Source organism: Apteryx rowi, unplaced genomic scaffold (assembly GCF_003343035.1).
Source record: "Apteryx rowi isolate R43461 unplaced genomic scaffold, aptRow1 scaffold_282, whole genome shotgun sequence".
Lineage (NCBI taxonomy): Eukaryota > Metazoa > Chordata > Aves > Apterygiformes > Apterygidae > Apteryx > Apteryx rowi.
Genome location: NW_020449219.1, coordinates 1,149,025 through 1,169,601, shown reverse-complemented (window position 1 = coordinate 1,169,601; position 20,577 = coordinate 1,149,025). Strand labels below are relative to the sequence as shown.

Sequence of the window (20,577 nt, the reverse complement as noted above, 5' to 3'; positions counted from 1 at the left end):
TCGTTGTCTGCACTTCGATAGGGGATAACAGACATGGTGGAAGTCTGCAAACAATAACCTTAACACACACCTGCTCGGCTGATCAGACAGATGTTTCTTTGTCCATACTGTTTTTCAGAACATAACACATTTTCAAAAAACTGATGACTCTGCAGTATTAAAAATATCCTTATAATTGTATGAAATTGCTGGCCTAAGTAATTATTTGGTATTGTGGTTGATTCATTATTGGTTTAAGTGGCCATCTGAGTGTGCAGTGAGGCCAGCTGTTGTGCTGCAGCTGAGGCAGGTGAAGGTGTTACCTTCATCTTCGCTGCCTCCTGCTGCTTTCCACACTTCAGTCGATGTAGCTGAGTTAGAAAAAGCTCTGCTTTTCCAAATTTTTAAAAAATAGTCCAAAAGAGTGGAGTGGATTGGAAGGAAGCAAGAAGCTATGATGCTGGCAGATGTGGCAGGATGATAACCTGAGGCAGGAAGGTTGTGGTGAGTGCTTAAGTTTTTGGGAACCTTTCCATCCAGTCAGTTGTAGCCAGAAAAATACATGAGATTTTACCAAGACTTTTCAATAAAGTAAACCAATGACCAGAACCTGTTACAGTGATAAGTTCTAAAAAGGCTTTATTTCCTTTTCTGTGTCTTGATGTGTACCACTATTGGTCAAAAATCTATTTATGAAATGTGCATTAGTGATATAACTTTAAAATTTGTGATCTACTGTATAATTGACAGAAGGAAAATTGAGATATACCATATTTATACTTTTAAGATTCAGTACAAATTATTATATGTAATAAAAATATATGTACATGCCTAACATTATGGGTGTAAAAATTCCATGTGCTTATGAAATTTAAGTGTGTAAGGTGTTAGGCTCTCGTTTTCTTTTCTGCAGCTCATCATTTCACTGGGTTGCACTGGGTAACTTGTAATTCATAATGAGTTAAATGCAAGCATTTTCGGACCTGGAGAAAATGAGTCTGTTTATAGACAAATGCAAAATTTAGCTATTAAAGAAAGCCTGAGTCTGTTACATAAATAGAGGGAAATGTGAATGGAATTGTTTTTAGCATACTTTGTAATATTTTGACCTGTACATGTCTTTCTTTAAAAAGCCTGAAAAGAATGATACTGACTCCGGCAGCCAGAGAATCAGACCAGTATTTGAAGAAGATCCTGTTTTCCGACGGCAAACTTCTTACCAACATGCAGCAGTCCACATACCAACAGATATTTATGAAGGCTGTAAGTAGCATGTGAACAAAATGATTTTGTTATAATAGTAAACTTATTATTTGTGTCCTGTTCTTAAAAACAAATAAACCCAACACCAATTTTTGAACTCTGATTTTAGCACAGATATGTGTTTTTTTGTTTGTTTGTTTGTTTTTGTTTGTTTTTGAAAAGAGGAAATAGGATCTGTACTTTTAAGTTCTGTTTTTTAGGGTGTTAATTTCAAGTCTGTAGTCTTCCTCTTCCTAAATCTCATCAGCAGGAAAGACACCTTAATGTAACCTGAGCTCTTTAAAATTCATAGCCACCATAGTGTACTGCTTATATAAATGACATAGAAATGAAAGTGGAAATGTCGGTATGATGGGGGAAAGAATCATAGCAGCTGGTAGTAATCTCAGATGGTGTGCTTGAATGACACAGAGCTAGAGGATTATTCTGGGATTCTGGCTTTAATAAGTGGTAATGTGCACTTTATTTGCAGGATAAAAGGGAAGAGACAGGCCGTTCCCTTTGCTTTTATTTGAAGAGTATTGCTACATTGCAGCTAAACTGTGTTAAAACTTGCGTGACATCATTAAGATATTTTTTAAATACCATGTGAACTTTGATATAAGATTGTAATCATAACAGTACTTAAAATGTTTTGTTCTTGCATTGAATGTAACATTTTAGATAGTATCCCTTAAAAACAATTGTCTCTCATAGAAATATATATTAGGTAGTTTTACTAACGTACAGTCCATTAACCTAAAAATAAAGAAAGACTATGACTTCCGTAGAAAGATACAACTTTAGTATCTAATCAAATGATTATAAAAGATGAAAATTTGAGTTTCTTGGGAGAGGTAGCTGCATGTGCAATATATATGGCTCGCAAGAAATTCATGATTCTTTGGGACTAGCTGTCATATTATCTGCCAAAGAAGTGGACTGCCTAAATGACTAGTGATTTAGATCCAAAGAATGGGAAGAAAGATGCATCAACTTTAATTCTGCAAAAGCCCCTCATAGGATAATAACTGAGTAACTTAGAGTTATAAAGTTACAGATGGAGTTTCCAGAGGTAAAAACTTGAGAATACCTAAAATTTGCAGATTTCATACCAATAAACATGTAGTCATCAGCAGGTTGATTTTACAGCGGCAATGTTCATATGTCACCTGAAACACAGTAAGCAACTTGGAATGCAGATTCCTGAAACTAGAGGTTAATTTTCTTTACACAAGCAATTTTATCTGCAAGCATTTTTTTTTTTAATCCTAAAAAGGGTGATAACATATCTTGAACGCTGATGTTGTCATTTGTCTTCCTGTTCACATGAGTTAAACTGTCACTTTTTGACAGAGTTTTCAGTGCCTACTATAGCAGAAAACGGTTGTGCATTTGACAATAGTGTGATTTGCAGTTCCTTGACTGCATCGCAGTCTGCTGGTGAACCCTTAAAAAGAGATATTACAACAAATGCTTCTGAGAAACTGGGAATGAGGCACAGTTTACAGCTTTTAGAGCTCTGAAGTGAGGATTTTCCTGAGTGAATTACACCTTGGAAAACAGATTTTATTGTTTCCCCTGTACTGTCTATGTTTTGTAGGATGCCAAAAGAGAGTTGCTCTGTGGATCTCGCAGAACAGTTTTCAGTAATATTTGAACTCCCTCTTCTCTGAGATTGGCTATTCAATATTGGCTTCATTGCTATTGCCTCCTACAGTACCAGGTCACTGTCCCCAGAGGAGGGGACAATTATAGTGAGAGCCAGCTGGATTCCTGAATCTGAATTTTCACATGGATCTGTTAATCACAATTCAAACCATGTTATTTATTTTCTTGCTGGCTGAAGCTGGGAATTTTGGAATTCTGAGGCAATTTTGGAACTCTGAGGCAATATCTTATCTATGGCAGTGTTTCTTTTTTTTCTTTTCTTTTCTTTTTTCCCTGCTCAGTTTTCATTTTTATTGTGGTTATTATTTATGATTTCTAAAATAAATGTCAAATGCAGAATTTCTGTATTATGAAATTCTGAATGTGTGGATCCATCTTCCTTTTAGCCTTGTGAAACTGGAACACGGGATTAGCCAATAACTCCCTAATGGTGTGCCACCTATTTAAACCTGCAAAGTAGTATGTCCTGTAAAAATAGTTTTCTTTGCCTTCCTGCATATTCAGTGATGTGCTTATTTTGAAATACAATGATGAGCTTTTTGTGAAACAGTCCCTTTTATTTTATCATAGAAATATGTGACGAATCATGACTTAATATCCATTCACTAACATCTAGATTATTACTTTGGGGCTCACTCGAGTGCAGAAAGGAATACTACGAAAATGATCTTTACTCTCTTCTCTGCGCCTGGTGTTAAAATCTCAGTAGAGACAAGGAAAAATCGAGGGAGTTTGTTTATTTGCCTGTGTGTAAGGATTACAGTCGCACTATAAGAGAGGTCAACCCAAATAAAATGGGCCCAAATCAGCCTTTTACTTGAGTATTTTCAAGAGTTCTATTTTAGATCTTGAAATAAAATCAATCTGCTGCCGAAAGCGGAGCAGCCCGTCAGGTCAGCTGTCTGCTACGTGCCCTGGGAATTAGTCAGGCATCTTCTATTAATAATAGCCAAAGCTTCGTGTCTAAATCCCCACTGAAACTGTATCCTGCTCGTCCCTAAGCAGGATACGGGCGTAAGAGGCAGTGGGCGGCCGATGGCAGGGGAGGGTCATTTGCCCGTGGGTGCCCCGTGCGTTGCCCTGGCTGCTGGCAGCAGACGGTACCTGATGCTCATCACTGCTAAGCACTAAGGTGCTAGGCAGAGCACGCAAGCGAGTACTGCTTTTTTTTAGTTGTTCCTGCTTCACTTCCTCTGAGTCAGAAGTTTAAATGTTATTTCCACATATCACAATTTAACTCACGTTAGAGTTGATTGAAGTGTCAGATTGGCAGTGCTTATATACAGAGCAATGTCTTCAGCATGATGACATCGCTTTGGACGGATACCAGCAAATGAAAAAGATTTCCCCTGGCCAGAGTTTATTATACCAGTCATAAATAAAGCTGTGATTAGTTGGTGGTTCATTTAGCTTAATGACTTAAAAAAAATACGTACTGTTTGTTCATCTTGCCCTCTTATTGGGATGGCAATCAAAATCTTGGTTTCCTTAAAGCCTCATCAGGTGTGTATTATTTTTTGATAGCAAGCTTGACAGCTAGTATCAGGTTCTACCTTTGTAACCGGGTGTTATTTGCAAATGTTCAGCTGTTGATTTTTTGACATAATAGTCCTTAATGCTGGGAGGCAATCAAAACTTTTAAGAAAATTTTGAAATATTGTTGGTTTGATGCTGCAGCAATTTCTGTTATCCTCTTTGCCTGGAATTGCTGTACTATCCAACAACTACTGAAAATCTGGGGTGTCTCAGGCCACAAGCTTATTGGGAAGAAATTTTCTTTCAGAAGAAACTTTGTAATGTTGGCAAATAAAGTCATAGGCGCAAGAATACCCTTCTCCTCCAATCCTCCTTCTCTTCCCTCTCCCTCCCACAAAAAAACAAAACAAAACCCAAGAAAAAATGCATTGTCTTTTGTTCTTGAAATGTCATATGTTTAGATAATAAATAAGGCTTATTCAGGAAGCCATATATTGATAAAGGGCTTGTGTAAATATTTTGGAGTGCTACATCAGCATTTCTGAAATGAGCAAAGGAGCAATAAAACTTTTTTTGTGTCTCACTGTACTTTGTTTAAAGGACAATGCGGTGTTTGTTTGTTTGTTTTTTAACATACAGGCAACACGGTTTTTGCTTTGGAAATATTTGCTTTGAAAGATTAAGATTAATGCTGTTGAATTCATGTACTGATGATAACTGAGAAATTGAAGCTTATTATTTTTTCTGTGCTTTCTTCTAAAGGATAAACAAATATTGCTGTTTTACTAAAGCTGAAATTGAAAAAAGGTTGTGTGTTTTCTTGTTTTTTTTGTTTTTTTGACTCTTGATTGTTTCTTTGTGTTCACATCTTTGAATTTGGAGACACCTTTTGCTTTGGAAATAGAAATTGGATTATATCATTGTGTATGTCTCATGCAGCTGGCATGATTACTATTTGTTCTAATCTATTTTTTAATATTTTCTGTGATTTTAATCTGTGAGCTGTTTGGGGGAGGGGGGAGAAAGTAATGAGTGAAGTGGACCTTTAAACAAATTCTCTGTCAGCCTGTTTTAAATACCAAACACTATGGCTTGGGGTAAGTATAAAGCAGATGTGAGTTCCAGCTACATCCCCGTGTGCTACTAGCCTGACTAGCTGCTTTCAGTGTTAAACCTGGAAGGAAAATACTGAAGCATAAACCTAAGCAAAGAACTCCAGGGTCAGTATTACTTTTATGTTCTGAATATTATGATCTTATATTATTTTTTTTTTTATGAGTAGCTTATTAAAGCTCCCTGAAAGAAAATCTTTTTAAAATAAGCAGCAAAAAGAAATAGTGTTTTAAATTTGATGAAAATGTTTGTTGCTGACAGAATTCAGAAGGCCAAACAACTTCGACAGTATCCTCCATCATCGCTTTGGTCCTTGAATTACACTGGTTTTATTGGATGGTCTAGCATATTCACCTGATGTCATGTTTACTATCACTTCCATCTTAAATTATCGAAGTTTAATGATAAGGTAGGATAACAAAAAAATGATCTGGTATCTCATCTTAATTGCTTCCTGAAATTGCTAACTACTCCTTGAAAGACTAAACTGTGTCAAGAGAAGCTAATCTTGTATAGTGTTCTTAGATAGCAAAGCTCAACAAAAAATACGAAACCTATGGTATTTTCTGTTTCCCTACATTATTTTTGAAGATACTTTCTGTTTCTGAGCTCTTACAGACGAACTCAATGTTGCAAGTTAAAGACAAGAAAATGTGCTGCTATATTGTCCTTTTTGCTGAAACAAAAATTTGATAGCGGTACATTTGTTAACTGCAGATAGAGAGGGGATAGAACATTTCGATATTTCTGTAGCGTATGTGTCCATTTGCTTTTCTGTTGACACAGAGAACCGAGGGGTGCAAGAACTATGACATCAGAAGAACAGAAAATACAGGAGCATGACTCTAATTTAGTGGTTTGTGTCTTCTGCTGAAAAGACAAGGGGACTTTGGTTCTGATTCCTGTCCCGTAAATTGTTGCAATGTTGTATATCAGATGATCACTGAGGAAAGGAAAATGGAAAAAAAAACTTGAAAACAAGAATCAAAACCCACTCTGGTTTCTGCTGTAAACTGTTCTAGAAGCCCCTTGACAGTGATATTACAGGCATTCATTCATTTTTCCCTATATTCCTGGCATATTTGAAATCTGTAGTAAGAGTGGTTGTTTGCTTGAATTGTGAATGTTTGTGTTTCGCCACTGTGGGCTGTATCGTGCCTTGGCACAGATCTTACAAGAATGTGAGTCTGAAGAGTCTTAGGTTGCATTGCATCTTCAGCCCAACTGTAGCAGATAAGCCGGTGTATTTTGGAGGGCTCAGCTGTTTGTTGAGAGATAATAATCAGCCTATGTGTGTATTTATATATTATATATGATCTACTACCTGGTTAATCTTTCAAACATCATGGTGAGAGGTGAAAAGTCATACCAGAAGCCAAACCAGTGATAAATGGTTAAACTGATAATTATGGATCTGGCTTCAATAAAATAGAAAACCCTAAAATGAAGAGACTTTTCAGAGTGCATTTTCCCCCAAGTTCTTTACTTTTGAAAACCCAGGTCTTTAGGCAGAAAGGTGCTGAAACACCTTCATGTTCTGCCTTTTTACTGTAAAACATTAATCTTTAATTTGCCTGGATGGTAATAAAATGTGTGAAAAATAATTTTCTGGTAAATTAGATGCAGATTATCATTATGATTCCATGTTGTTACCTTTCACTGCATATTTATTGACCATCAATCTGGTATCTGTCCAGAATTATCTTGTACATTAACACAGGTCTCAAGATTCCAGTGTTTGTTAGGCTGCTTAACTGAGTAATAAATGTTTAAGCTGTGCATACTGCCAAAATCTATTTTGGAGGCCAGATGATTACTGCTGTTCCTCAGATCTCTTTCCATTGCTTCTGCAATATTTTCTCTTATGCACAGCTTGGAATACCAATTAATATTGAATCCTCTTGTACCCAGAGGGGAAATTTGGCTCTGCAGCAAGGTTGGCTGTGTTTTTCTGGTAAAGATAGCTAACACTGGCATTTGCATTTTAAAATACAGACTGCAAAGCAGACCACTCTGAATATCAGTAGGTCCTTAATTATTGGACATATGGGGGGGGGGGGAAGATATTTAAACCCAGGCCGTTTGAGAGAGCATTTGATTCTTTTGTGTGAGATTCTCCCTACGCAGGAACCAGTGCAAGGATTCTTCATTTCATAAATCTTGCTCAGATTTTCAAAACAGGTTGGTATGGCGTGTCTATGTTATCCAAGCCTTGTATTTGTCTCCCTGGAAGGGAAAGTGTCATCTTAGGCCTTTGCTCAGTTACATCACTTAGAAGCTTGAGTGGATGTGAGGGGTGACAACCATGTTCTCAAATCTGCTATACAGTGAGGAAGAACCGTCAGCAGGTTACTCTGGCTTTCTGTGAGTGTAAATGACATATAAATCCTTTTATAGGATTACCTGTACAAAGATAGATAGATCCCTGTCTTTGTGTAATCATTTTGTCAAACCTGTGTCTAGAGAACTATAAGGGCATATGGAAGGAAGTATTTGTTATATTTGCAAGCTTAGAACAGCAATAGATGTTTGGATGTGTTTCATTCTTGTCTCGTAAGTAGATGTGATGAGGTAAATTGGCTATTAGAAGAAAAGTGTTCTAGGATTGCTTTAAGTAATTAATAACTAAGAAGTGCTTATGCAAGAGCTTTATGGAAAAAAAAAGTTATGTCTAAGGGGGTTTAAAACCTAATTTAAATGGGAGTGTGAGAGGTCTGGAAATATTACTTGGTGACTTGCTCTTCAGAATAGTTTGGGAGTCTGTTATTCCCCTCACTGCCCCCAGTAAGCATGTTTCCTTTCTTATTTCATACTCTGTTGGCATACTAAATTGAAGTATTTAGTATGTACTCAATACATGTGAGATGTAGGGGAAGAGGAAGGAGCGGAGAAGGGAAGGAGAAGCATGGCCTCCCCCCTTTTCTTGTCTTTCTCTGTTCTCACACAAGCTGCCAGCTCGCTCTGGGTGTCAAGGGTATAACCTCTGCTACCCTCTCCAGAGCTAACACGTGTGTGCAGGCAAGTTTTACCTCTACCCCTGCATAGTCATTTCATCTGCTGATGTTGTCCAGGATGAACATGCAAGTGGAAGCATAGCACAAAGTTGCGCAAGTCCTTAAAGATGAGGGAAAGATGTTTGAAACTCAATATATTGTAGAATACATAAAATAACTACTATATATTGCTAAGAACGAGCGCCTTGACACATACATAGGCTCTATTAATGCCAAAAATAATATATTACTATATGAAGCATTTGTGTTATTCCTTTCTGGGCCTGCACCAATTGTAAGGAGGAAGAAAAGAAGTCCAAGGTTTTCTCTTGGAAAGGATATCTGTTTTCAGCTTTGAAATACAAAAACTTCCTTGAAATTAGTGAAATCCTTTATTAATATTTTGTCCAAAATTCATAGTCTATAGCCCTCTTAACACCATGCAGAATGCAGCTTAAAGTATGTGGTTACTACTTATGTATTTAGCATTACCTGACTCACTGATTTGGCTAGTTCGCTTCATTCTTTTTCCCATATAAGATCATTTCCTGTCATGGATATTAGAAAGGAATGATCTGTAATTCAATAATAAGGTGCTGCTCTGGCAAAACATAAATAACAGAATTTTTCCCGTTGTTGAAGAGTATTCTGTGAAGTTTGGACAATGTAATTTGAATGTAGGCATTTCTGTTTAACACACATGCACACACACGCACACACACCATAAGATATTTAAATAATTAATACTACCCAAGTATTAATTTTCAGTTTGTACTGTATTCAGATGTCCATTTGAGAATAGATTATATTTTGTTGTGTTTTCTTCTCTTGTGCATGATGTAGATATCTTGCATCAGTTAATTTGAAATTCAGGTTAGATTGTTATGTTCTTATGATGTTACTGAATTAGTGTAAAAAAATCTTAGTTGTTTCTCTGTGTCAAAACTTGTGTTCTGCCAAATTAGATATGGTTATTTTTCTGTTTGGCACTGCTGCCTTTCACACTTCTGTTTCTATCAGTAATAATGAATTGGTTTCATTTGTTTTGTGCCTTGCCTTCCCTGGGGTCTCTTAATCCTTTAGACTGTATGTACCTGATTTCCTCCTTCTTTTGCATCAAATTCAGCCCTAGAAATTACTTAGCAATTATAGTCTTACAGATTCTAGTACACTCTCTTTGGGATCCTTTTAAGCCTCAAATTTGGATATATTTTATAACTGACACATGATGCATACTTCTGTTCGTTGCATTAGCTCTTGTCCTCCATCCTAACAAGAAGCCCACACTCATCATCTAGTTCTTTTCTCCAGATGGAGTTCAGATCACTCCAAAGCTCTGTCCATCCTTTCTTTTTCTTTCTGATGATAATTTCGTCTTCTCTCTTCCAGTTCATGTCTGTTTGTTCCCTTTTTTTTCATGGGTTCTGGTCTCCTGACTGCCTCTTCTTCTTTTCTGCTTAAATTTGCATCTTTTCTATTTTTTTTCCCCTCTTGCATATGCTTTATGATTGCTTTTTTCTCATTGCATAGTGGGAATTCCAGCTTCATCAGCTCTGTTCCTCCCCCAGGAGGGAGCATATCAATATCTTTCTCTGCTTCATGCTTACAGTCATGATTTCTTAACCATTAACCATCTTATTCAGAACGTTTCCTTCTGATCCTCTTGCTCAGCAAACATCTGCAAAATTTTAGTTGTCTGTTCTGTGCCTTGCTTTCTTATCACCTTTAGGATTTCAATGTTTCTCCAAGTGCATCTCTAGTCATTTTTTCATCTTCCTATCACATAATATTTTATACAGAAATAGCTTTTGTCATGCTTCTGCTCAAGATAATGCACATCTTGCAGCCTTGGCATCCTGTCATCTTCAGTGTGTCCTTTCCCCTGGAGTCCCCTCTCATATGCTTCATTAAGCAATATTTTTCTCTGTTTTTTATTCCATTGCTTTAAATAAGAAAGGCTGAAAGCTTACAAACTTGCTGAACTCTCCTTTTTCTGGTAGCTTCTCTGCTTCTTGTTTTGGATTTCAGTAGTAGTTGATTATTTTCCAGGATATAACTCATTTGAAGATAAATATTGACAATTTTTAAACAATATTTTCTAAAATCTAAAACAGTTCTTTTCTCTCCTCCTGCATAAAAATATTTGTCAGTTTTGCCTCCTGAGTATATTTTTCAATGGAAAAATGTGCTGGAAAAAATAATTGCACGTTATCCATTTACTATGTTTACATCATGTTATACCTGACCTCTGAGCTGGTTTAACATAACTGAATAAACTATATATGTATTAAAGTGGGTTTATGCTTGAACTATCTTGTTTCTCAGCAGAATTTCTGAGCTGAGATACAAAACCTCATTGAGACCATTATCTGCCAGTTCTACTGGAGTTAACTCCTATCTGTCAGACCTCCTTCAAGTAAATGAACATTTTATTCTGCCTGTAAAAGCAATTATCCTAAGCAGCTGTTTTAAAGAGAGACCAGGGCTTTTTCTTCAATCAGCATTCATACAATGTTAAAGTCTTAATTCCTCTAATAAATAGGACCATGTATCTCATTGCAAGTCAACTTTCAACTTGCAATTTATTTATTTAAAAGGTTTTATTTTGTACAGCTGGAAACATGGTTCTTTAAAACAATTATCTGTGTAACTGTTCATTTGGTAGGGTTTTTTCACTGTAAGTTATTTACATTTTCTAACCTTCTGGCCTCTTCCTGTGAAGCACTGAGTGTCCTTGGTATCCATTTATTTCCAGTAGCATTTAAAAGCAGCTAGGACCATTCAGGTCAGCAGCTTACTTTGTGGTGGGGAAAAATAAATAGTCACTGATCACAGGAAAAGGGGGGGGGAGGGGGAATCTAGACCTTGCCCTTCTCAGTTGGTGCTTGAAAATCAAAGGCACACTTGGGTAGCTCAGCATGATGGGTATAGGAAGTGACAGGCCACTCAGAGCTGAAGGAAAGAAGATAATGAAATCTTAAATTAGAATAGCTTCCAAAACAGGTTGACAGAACAGCTCAAAACAAATTTTAAAAAGTCACATAGATCTTAGTAAATGGGAAGAAGAACCACGGATTGGGAATGCAAGAAGACAGGTAAATTTGTAGAGACTTGCAATTTATACCTGGATACTTTATCGCATAAGTGTGTTTCCAGAGAGGCCAAATAGAGTTTTCTGAATTTATGTTAGTTATCTATTTAAAGTTCCTAAGAGACTGTAGTGTCATATCTTCTGTTTTACATATACCCAACAGGGTGAAAACAGACTTTTTGTAACAGCCCTATATCAGGAATAGATATATATGCAATTATTCATATTCCTATGACTCGTTATGGAAGAGCAGTACTGAAATTGCTTGTTAGAAGCAGCCAAGCAGGATTAGATGAACCTTGCCCACAGTTTAAAACCCTTTCTTGGGACAGTAGGAGATGCAAGATGTAAGAAGGAAGGAGTGAGTAGGGGCTACTGAACTGGAGGAGGGCCAGATAATTTGGTTTACTGTTACCTAGACAATTTTTCTTCTATCAATAAGCAGAGACTTGGTTGTCCAGGCTGTTGCTTTGCTATATTTGAAATCCAAATCACAAGAGTGAAGATGTTACTTTGACTCTGACTCAGGTTCTCACAGTCAACTTGGATGGATCAAATATGTACTTTATGCATTGTATCAGTGTCATTTCATTTAATTCAAATGAACACCCGACATATCCAGTATTATCAGTTTTATTATTAATTTCTCAAAGGTTCCAAATAAGAGTATGACCACGTCTGGCTCCAAGTTTTATTCTCTGATGTTCAGTGGAACCAGGTTTTCACCTTCCCTTCCTCTACATAAAGATGTTCCAAAATTACAGTGTCTGAATGAGACACTTCTAATGTAGAAATAACTATGTGATGGGCAGTTCAGATCCAGGAAATACAGTGCCCTGCTCCTGTGACTGATGGATCCTGCCCTTCCCTTCCCTGCTCTTCGATTCCTTCTGCTTTACAAAGCTAAAACACTTCAAACTAGTTGGATTTGGTTTTCATTACCACTTGAAAGTTTTCTTGAATCCTATTACTCTGATGGCTAAAGATGTGAATAAAATTGGATTTAGAACCATTTCTGTTAGAGTAAAATTGAATATGACCTGTAAGATCACTGTGTTTTATCATTATTTCTCAGAGAAAGAGCCAGTCACCCGTTGAAATGTAAATAATATAATATTCTGGCCTCAGCAGCCTTGATACTAATGATATTTGAGAAAATGTCACTGTTTGTGGTAATGTCTGTGACATTATCTCACATCACTATGCGATGACTAAGTTGTGTAATAATACTATCAACACATTAAAAGATACTACTTAAAATGTCTATCACTCATAGTTATAAAATGCCATTAAAATTATAAACAAATTATTGAATATTTATTTTCATTATCTCATAATTGCAATTTATCTTAGTGAATACATATTTGAATCCTGGAGAATTTTGATAGAAATCTGGATGTATAGATTACTTACCTATATTTTTCAGAGTAATACATTCATAGTAGACGAAGAAAGTAGATAAAACAAGCAGCATAAAATTGCAATTCAGTGAGGTCTTCATCTGCAAATCGTAATTTGTCACTATATTTTACTTAGTCTTTCTGACTGTTGAATATCTCTGGAAGGCCTTTTGTGTATCATGACTGATTTTCAGTTTCCTAATCAAGTGGCACGCTTCCTTGCCTTTTCCTGCAATATCTGTGGCTTGATCTAAATGTTGGTCTCATCAATCTTAATTGCACAGCGTTCCTTCCGTTCCCGAGATCTGCTCGCATATTTAAGGTAGGTAGGTCACGCTGTTTGAATACCGTTGCCTTTTGGGTAGTTGCTCATTTAGAACAGTTGCAGTAATGTAGATTCTGTTGGATATTTCAACTATCTGTCTTTCAGGTGTTGCTGAAACCTGGTGGGTTCATTGAAAAGTGCCTTCCAATTTGTAATTCTGACAGTAAATTGCCGAGGAATAACCACAGGTCAAGAAAATAGCTTATCTTACCTTGTTTTCATATTGGACATAACTCTATACTTGACTTTGTTAGGAAACCTAAAGCTGTAGATAAAGAGAGTATTAATTAGCTCAAGCTTCCCTTTATCATGTTGAAGTAATAGATAATTGTATCTTGACTTTAGCTGGGCTAACATTTCACCTGAAGCATCTAAATAAAACAATTAATAAACTAATAAACTTTATTATTAAACTAATATTTCCATCCTAACATATAAGCTACTTTTCCTATGAACATTTGATACAGTGAAGACTTGACGGCAGTTGCACTTGTACTTAAAAATTTAACAGCAAAGGAATGAAAAAATCCTACAATAATGGTAAAAATAACACATTACAATTAAATTGTTGGATCCTTTGTGTTAGTAAAATAATAGAAAAATCAATTGATTTCCTGCAACTTATCCTGACAACTTATAAATGAGAAGGAATTATGTCCTGGAAATTCCATTAGTTCCAGCTTGAATATAATAGCATGGACAGTGAATAAATGAGATTTCATTGAAGGATGCCTACTCTATATTTAGAAGAGATTGGCTGAGAGATATAGAGTGTAGCCACTAAATTATTTCTTTATAACTTAAATTTCATTTCCTGCATTCTCGCCAGCATGAGAAATTTACATTGCCTAACCATGAAAATCTTTCTTGATTTGAAAATATGACGGGAATGTGGAAACTGCATTTTGACATACAGGCTAGGTAGTTGCAACATTTATCTGTAGGTTATGTAGATGTCTGTTTACTTGATTTTAATGGTATTGCTTTTTTTTCCTGAAATTAATAATGCCTTTTTTTCCACATACGCAAAATGTTCTTATGTGTCCACACATAAAGTAATGCTAGCCCATTTGGGTAAATGTGTTTGCCCAGGATATGGTGAACACAGCTTTATTTTTATCGTGTTGTGGGTTTTGATGAATTACAGGTCTTGCTTGTGCGGACTCTGTCTTTATTTATTTATTTTTTTCTTTAGAGAATAACTTCCAAAAACTTCTGATTTTTAAGTTAAAGATGAATTTGTTGATAAAGTTGTATGTAAAAATGCCTTCTTATGGTTATTTATGATGCATCAATTATAATACATTTTTCCTGATTGCCCGCTCTCCATATATACCTCAGAACTGGTGCTGATTGCCATGTGTGAAGAATCTGCCAAGTCAAACTGCAGCACTCGATCGTGTTGTGGGTGCTATTTTAAGATGGAAGGGAAAAAGAAGTATAAAGGAAAACATTATTTAAAAATAACTGTAATTAGGATCATAAATTCTCTTATTTCTGATAATTATTGCATGAACTTCTGTGTTCCTACACATGGAACAACTTTCTATAAGTAGGAAGAAGTCTGTATGTTGATAGTCTGTTCTCTGAGGGTAATGGGATATTTGATGGTGTCTTGGCTTTCTGTGTCTAGTATGAAGATTCACCATTTGCAGACTGTTCTTTTGCAAGAAGAGTTGTAATTCTATGTAGTTTAGTTGTTTGCAGTTAATAATAGGCTAACATGAAAAGTTTTGATTTAGAAAGGGCTTATAAGGCTAGGTTTCATTTCAAGCATCTAGTAAATTTTAGGGTTCTTCTGCAAAAAAGTATTGCTAGGACTTCTTGTATAATAAGACTAAAGTTCAGTAATGTAGAAAAGCAAAATGGTGCAAGGAACTGTGTGCGTCACAGATTCCAATTTCCCTTTATCCCAAACATCCTTATCTCTTTAAACTATTAAAAAAGCATGTCTCATTGTGTGAGGAGCATTACACCACCAAATAGCTAGCAAGGTACAAACCCATGCAGATCAGCAGGGAAACTCTTTGTCCATCCAGAAGTCACACACCCCGGACAACCAGGGAACAGTGCTCCAGGAATAATTCACACCTGGCAGAGGATAGCAACTCCCTTGGAGCCTCATTACTCTGCAGGTAGGACCCAACTGGTGACATGACGGGTGGGTTGCTTTCTCCCAGAGTCATGAATTTGAACAACCCCAAATTTTGAACAGCCCCAAACCAGCGTAACCGAATGCAGTGCCATGCTGAAGCACAGAGAGGGCGAGGGCTTAATAACTTGAACTGGTTTAATAGCCATTTGCAGCTCAGGGGCCATGGGTTTAGCCACAGGCCGTAGCTTTATTGTTCCCCGACCACTTTTGTCTATAAAAAGACTAGGAGAGACATATGAAATGTCTTTGTGTGTGCACATAATAGATCAAATAGCTGTAAATATTCTTGTACTATAAAATAAATGTGATGACTTGTCTGCAGTCGACAAGCTGCATGATGTTGAGGAGTCACTGCCTCTCCTGCTCATCTTTAAAATAACAGTGGTGGTCCCTTCCCTTGCGAATACCTGCCATCAAGTCAAAAAGTTATGACAGCCAAGTAGCATCCATTCTTAAGTTAAATATGTGTAATACAGAGATTACTAATTAGTTGGTTAAGAATTTCAGAAAGGTGGAAGGTGCTCAAATTTCTTCAAACAAATTGGGTATGGAGTTATCTATAGGTTACCAGGCTGACAGCCTGGCTTTCTGTGGTGAAAGTCTTGAACACCTACTCATGGTGGTGTTTTGGCGGTGGTGGTGTTTTGGCGGTGGTGGTGTAGCTTAGAAAACAGCGTTTATCCTTTTAGGCAGGCTTTGCAGTATATAGATGTCTGAGATCATGCTGATCTAATAGAAAGTTGCAGGATAATGGTCTCTTGCCACTAGCTTAAGTGCAAGGTGAAATGGAAACATTTATTTTCCAGATGAGACATTGATTCAGTAACAGCATCCTATTACTGCAAATTGCTGCTATTGAAGTTTGCGTTCTCCTCCCCTCGGAACAGCGCGTCGTGGTCAGCAGCAGTTGCAAGCGCTAGCAGCTTCACCTCGCCAAAATCTGCTTGGCTCAGACAACCGACTTGTTATCCAAGTCATATTCCGCACTTAGAGGGACCATGAAATCACAGTTGTTAGAGCTGAGGGGCCTGAGTTTTTTGTTTGTTTGTTTGTTTTTTCTTTATTTTGTTTTTTAACAGGTGGGTAAAATGGAGGCTCTGGAAATAAGAGAACAGATTTGTCCACTACTACTCATCCCATGCTGCTGTCTGTTGCCTTAGTAAGACTTTTGTTGTTTGCTGTAGCAAAACTCTGTTGCTTTATTATAGACATTATGAAATTATTTTTCTTCATTTTGTAGCTCTTTTTTTTTTTTTATGGAATATTCTGTGGTTCTTTCATTACAGACTGATCCTGTTTTGTAGAAGCTGGGTTAAGGGGGAGAGCAGTTTCAAGCTTGTAGGACTCTTCCTCGGAGACTGGTAACTGGTGTCTGGGAATATTTGAAACACCCATATTGAAGTGTGGTGAAATATGTAATAAATGAATGCATTTATATTGTAAATGGATCTGAAATATCCAAAGAATCTAAGATAAACAGTTCTTTCACCTATAATCCGAAAAATAAGTTCTTTAGTTCAGGCGGTTTTTCTTCCTGTGACTTCTGAGAGATTCTTTGCACATTTTGTTCAGCATTAGAGTATTGAAAATTATCAGCGCCATTAGGAAATACAAAGTCAAAAGACTTATTAATGGGACTGAGGAGATAACAGCAACTAAAGTAAAATAAATCATAGCGAAAAATAGGCATGTTGTGCAATATGTAAACCTTAACTTCTGTGGGCTGGTAATCAGCCATTATCAGACTTCCTCCTAAGTTAAAGGAGGTCTCATACATAACCAAAGAAAAAAAGATTGTTTTTTATTCTAAAAACAATGTAGCTTCTTAATGTAGAAATTAATTTTTTTTTCATTAACTTGTTAATTTCTCTGATCTTAAAAAAACGGAGCCATTTCTTTTTTCCCAGCTCCAAGTAAATGCAGATCACTTCAGGCTAACATAATACAAAGTCCTGAAAAGCTAATGGTTCTCTTATACTTTATAACAAAAGCAAAGAGACTTTCTACATTGCTAAATGTTTTTGAGAAATGATCCCATGAAAGACTTGTTTTTTCCCCTCCCCAAAAAAGTAGGGGAGGGCATTTTTTAACAAAACTTTTCGGGCGTTTACCTTCTGTGCTGGATTTGGGGATTTTTATTTCCTGAGTCTATTCAGCTTAGAAACAACACTTCAATTTTAGATTTTTCTTTTCTAACCATTTCCTCACGCCACTTCTTGAATACATTTTCATAATGGATTTTTCTGAAACACCATGAACTTCTGTGGAAATACATAAATTAATGATAATCATACAATTTAAATTCTAAATGGTGCACAAGTGAAACTAGTTGATGCTCTTTTTAAAGATCTAGTTTACATACATTTATTCAAGTTAATAGAAAGTGCAGCTGTATACATTTTATATGTTAATTAGTCTAAAAGGAATTTTGTATTTGAGTAACATTTACATGAAGAAGAAATATAAGTTCTTATTTTTTACGCAGCTTAGGTTTTTATTTTAAAATGAATTACACATCTATCTTTTTTTTTTTTTTAAGGGGGTTTTATGGCTAATACCATCAAAAAGGCTGAAAAGGGGAAAATGCATGTACACAAAAATAAGTGGGGAAATTGCATCCTTCAAAATGAAAAGCACACCATCAATCTCCTGGTCAATTAGCAATGCATCAGGAAGCATTCTTCAAATGCACTTCAGAGTATGGATTTGTCTCCGCTTTGTAAATTAGTAATGGGATTTGAAGTATCAGAAGTCTGCTCGTCGTTAGTGTGTGGCAGGGTCGGAAGGATTTCTCTCCTAGTGGCTTCTGAGACCTGGCCTGACACAAGCTCTTTTCATCTCAGATACTTATCTGGGATGTCGGTATCTCATGGAGATTCCCAAGACAGACAGGGGAAGAGCTGAGATCTGTGTTTGACTAATTTATAAAATCCATTAAGATGGCAGATGAAGAGACAACTTTGCTTTCATTTTGTCTGCATTCATTGCTATTGTGCCGTCACTTCTGAATATCTCTAAATGTAGATGATGCATGCAGATTATAACCAGAATGATTCAAAACTGAATTACTTTGTTTAGCTGCTGGACTATAATGTTTAAATTGCATAAAAACAAATAGGCAAAAAAGGGAAGTTTCCTCACCGGGGGGGGGGATCAAATACATGCTTCTCTTTTCACAGGATAAGGGTTCTAGACAAAGATCACTAACCTTTTGCTTTGATGAATGAAAGAATTCACTAGAATCCTATTTTAAAAGGGAAAAGAAAAAAGAAAAAAAACTCCTTGACTTGCAGCAACATGTTTGTAAAGTTAATGATGAATGCATTAGTCAAATTTTCTCTGAAGCCCTGATTAACTGTTAATTTAACTATCTATATCCCTTTCATGTCATCCATAAAAGAGATATTACTTCTGTAATGGTCTGTTTCTAGACATTCTTTTGAAATAGCATAGAGAACTCATTAAATATTGAAACAAAACTTTTACAATCTTTGTAAAGCAGCAAACTTAAAGTTATAAATTGCCTCCAGCACTATTGATTCTTTAAAAAAAAAAAAAAAAGTAAACTACCCCCTAATGCAGGGCAGCTTTAAATCTGAGGTCGTACTGCGGTATATCAGCTTCTAGTTGATCCAAAAAAAGACTCTCACCTTACTTTTACCTTATCCTCACAAGGTAATTCCCTATAGATACTCATATATATCAGTCATGCAGTATTGTTCATCATGAAGAGAAGGTTCAGGCTTCTGCTGATATTTACTTCCCTAAATCTCTCAAAGTAATCCTTTTGGCATTTTTTCAGAAGTTGGGAACACACATTTAAAAATATCTGTGTTTATGTATGCGAGAGAAAATCATGTTCTCGAGCCCCATAGACTGATGGTCCTTCTGCCTGATGATTACAGGGTGCATGCTAGTTCCCTTCCATTCTGCTATCAGTTACTGCCATTAGTAGCATGTTTTTGAAAAAGCCAGTTTTACATGAAGTGCTGCTTAGTAATAGGGAGGTATAGCGTCTCGAAAGGAAGGAAGGGGCTGCTTTTAAATTATGCTGTTTCAGCACTTTAGTAAAAGCTTAATTTTGATCAGGACAGTTTCTATCATATTTCCATTCCTCCTTCTGCCAGAAACTGGTTATTAAAAATATACAAGAAATATTCATATATATATATATATATTTAAGAAAAAGAGACTACAGATGTCCCTGGAGGATGGCTGGGCTCAGTGTCTCTGCAGGCCTCTGGAGATGATGCTTGGGGTGATGATGCACAAAGCCCCAGCAACAGCAAACAAAATCCAAAATCTGTCCATGACACAACTAATATGAAGAGCAAGGCTGTGCCACAGACTTGGGAAGAGCCTTAAAGAAACGTGTGGATTAAATATAAAATGTTACATGTTGTCACTGAAAGCCTTTTCAGACAAAATATCATTTTACAGTTTTGGGGTCTGTTAATCACAGAAAAACAAACAATCCCCCCCTCCCCCCCTTAATTTAGAGAGATTTGGTAGTAGCATTATTTTTTATATCTTGTGGAATTTATTAAGAGAAAGAGGGGGGCTTGTAGTTAGGATACTGGAAAGGGTTGCAGGATTTGGGGGTGTGATTACTTGTTCAGAGCAGCTGAGCTGAGCTGTATGGATGCCGCCTTTTTTCCCTGTCAGAGGCTAAAACATCTTGATTTTTCTCTTACAAAGAAAGCGTGTGTTACAGGTGTGTCAGCTTGGTGCATTTAGAACTCTTAGTGTCAAGAATAACCTAGTGTCAAGAATGACCTTTGGGTCATACCTGACCTCTGCAGTCACTATGCAGTGCTAGTTTTTGGAGTACGTGGTATGGTCACCCGTCGGACACGCAGCGCCTTACCGGGCTCTGTAGCGAAAGCTGCTCCCTGCCGCTGGTGCTGAAGGGAGGGAAGGATTTGTGCACTGGCCTGCTGGAACTGCAGTGTCAGCACGGCTGGCAAATTCCCAATTTGACAGCATCTGTTGCAGAAAAGCTGCAATAAAATATCAAGATAAGCTATCATTAACATATAGGCATGAATAAAGTACATTAAACCGTGACTGCAAATATTTCAAAGGAAGTGAGGTCCAGGACACAAGCTTGTGCAGAGCAATGGGCGACCTCC

The 20,577-nt window shown here is 36.7% G+C and overlaps 1 protein-coding gene across 1 annotated transcript in view; it reads left to right on the top strand.

Moving 5' to 3' along the window:
* The first annotated feature begins 1,094 nt into the window (after positions 1–1,094).
* The window catches only part of CACNA2D1 (calcium voltage-gated channel auxiliary subunit alpha2delta 1), a 163,343-nt gene continuing 143,860 nt past the window's right edge, over positions 1,095–20,577 (top strand). Inside the window, exon 1 of the mRNA XM_026068895.1 lies at positions 1,095–1,242. Coding sequence (XP_025924680.1) covers positions 1,095–1,242 — 148 coding nt within the window. The remainder of the gene's footprint in view (positions 1,243–20,577) is intronic.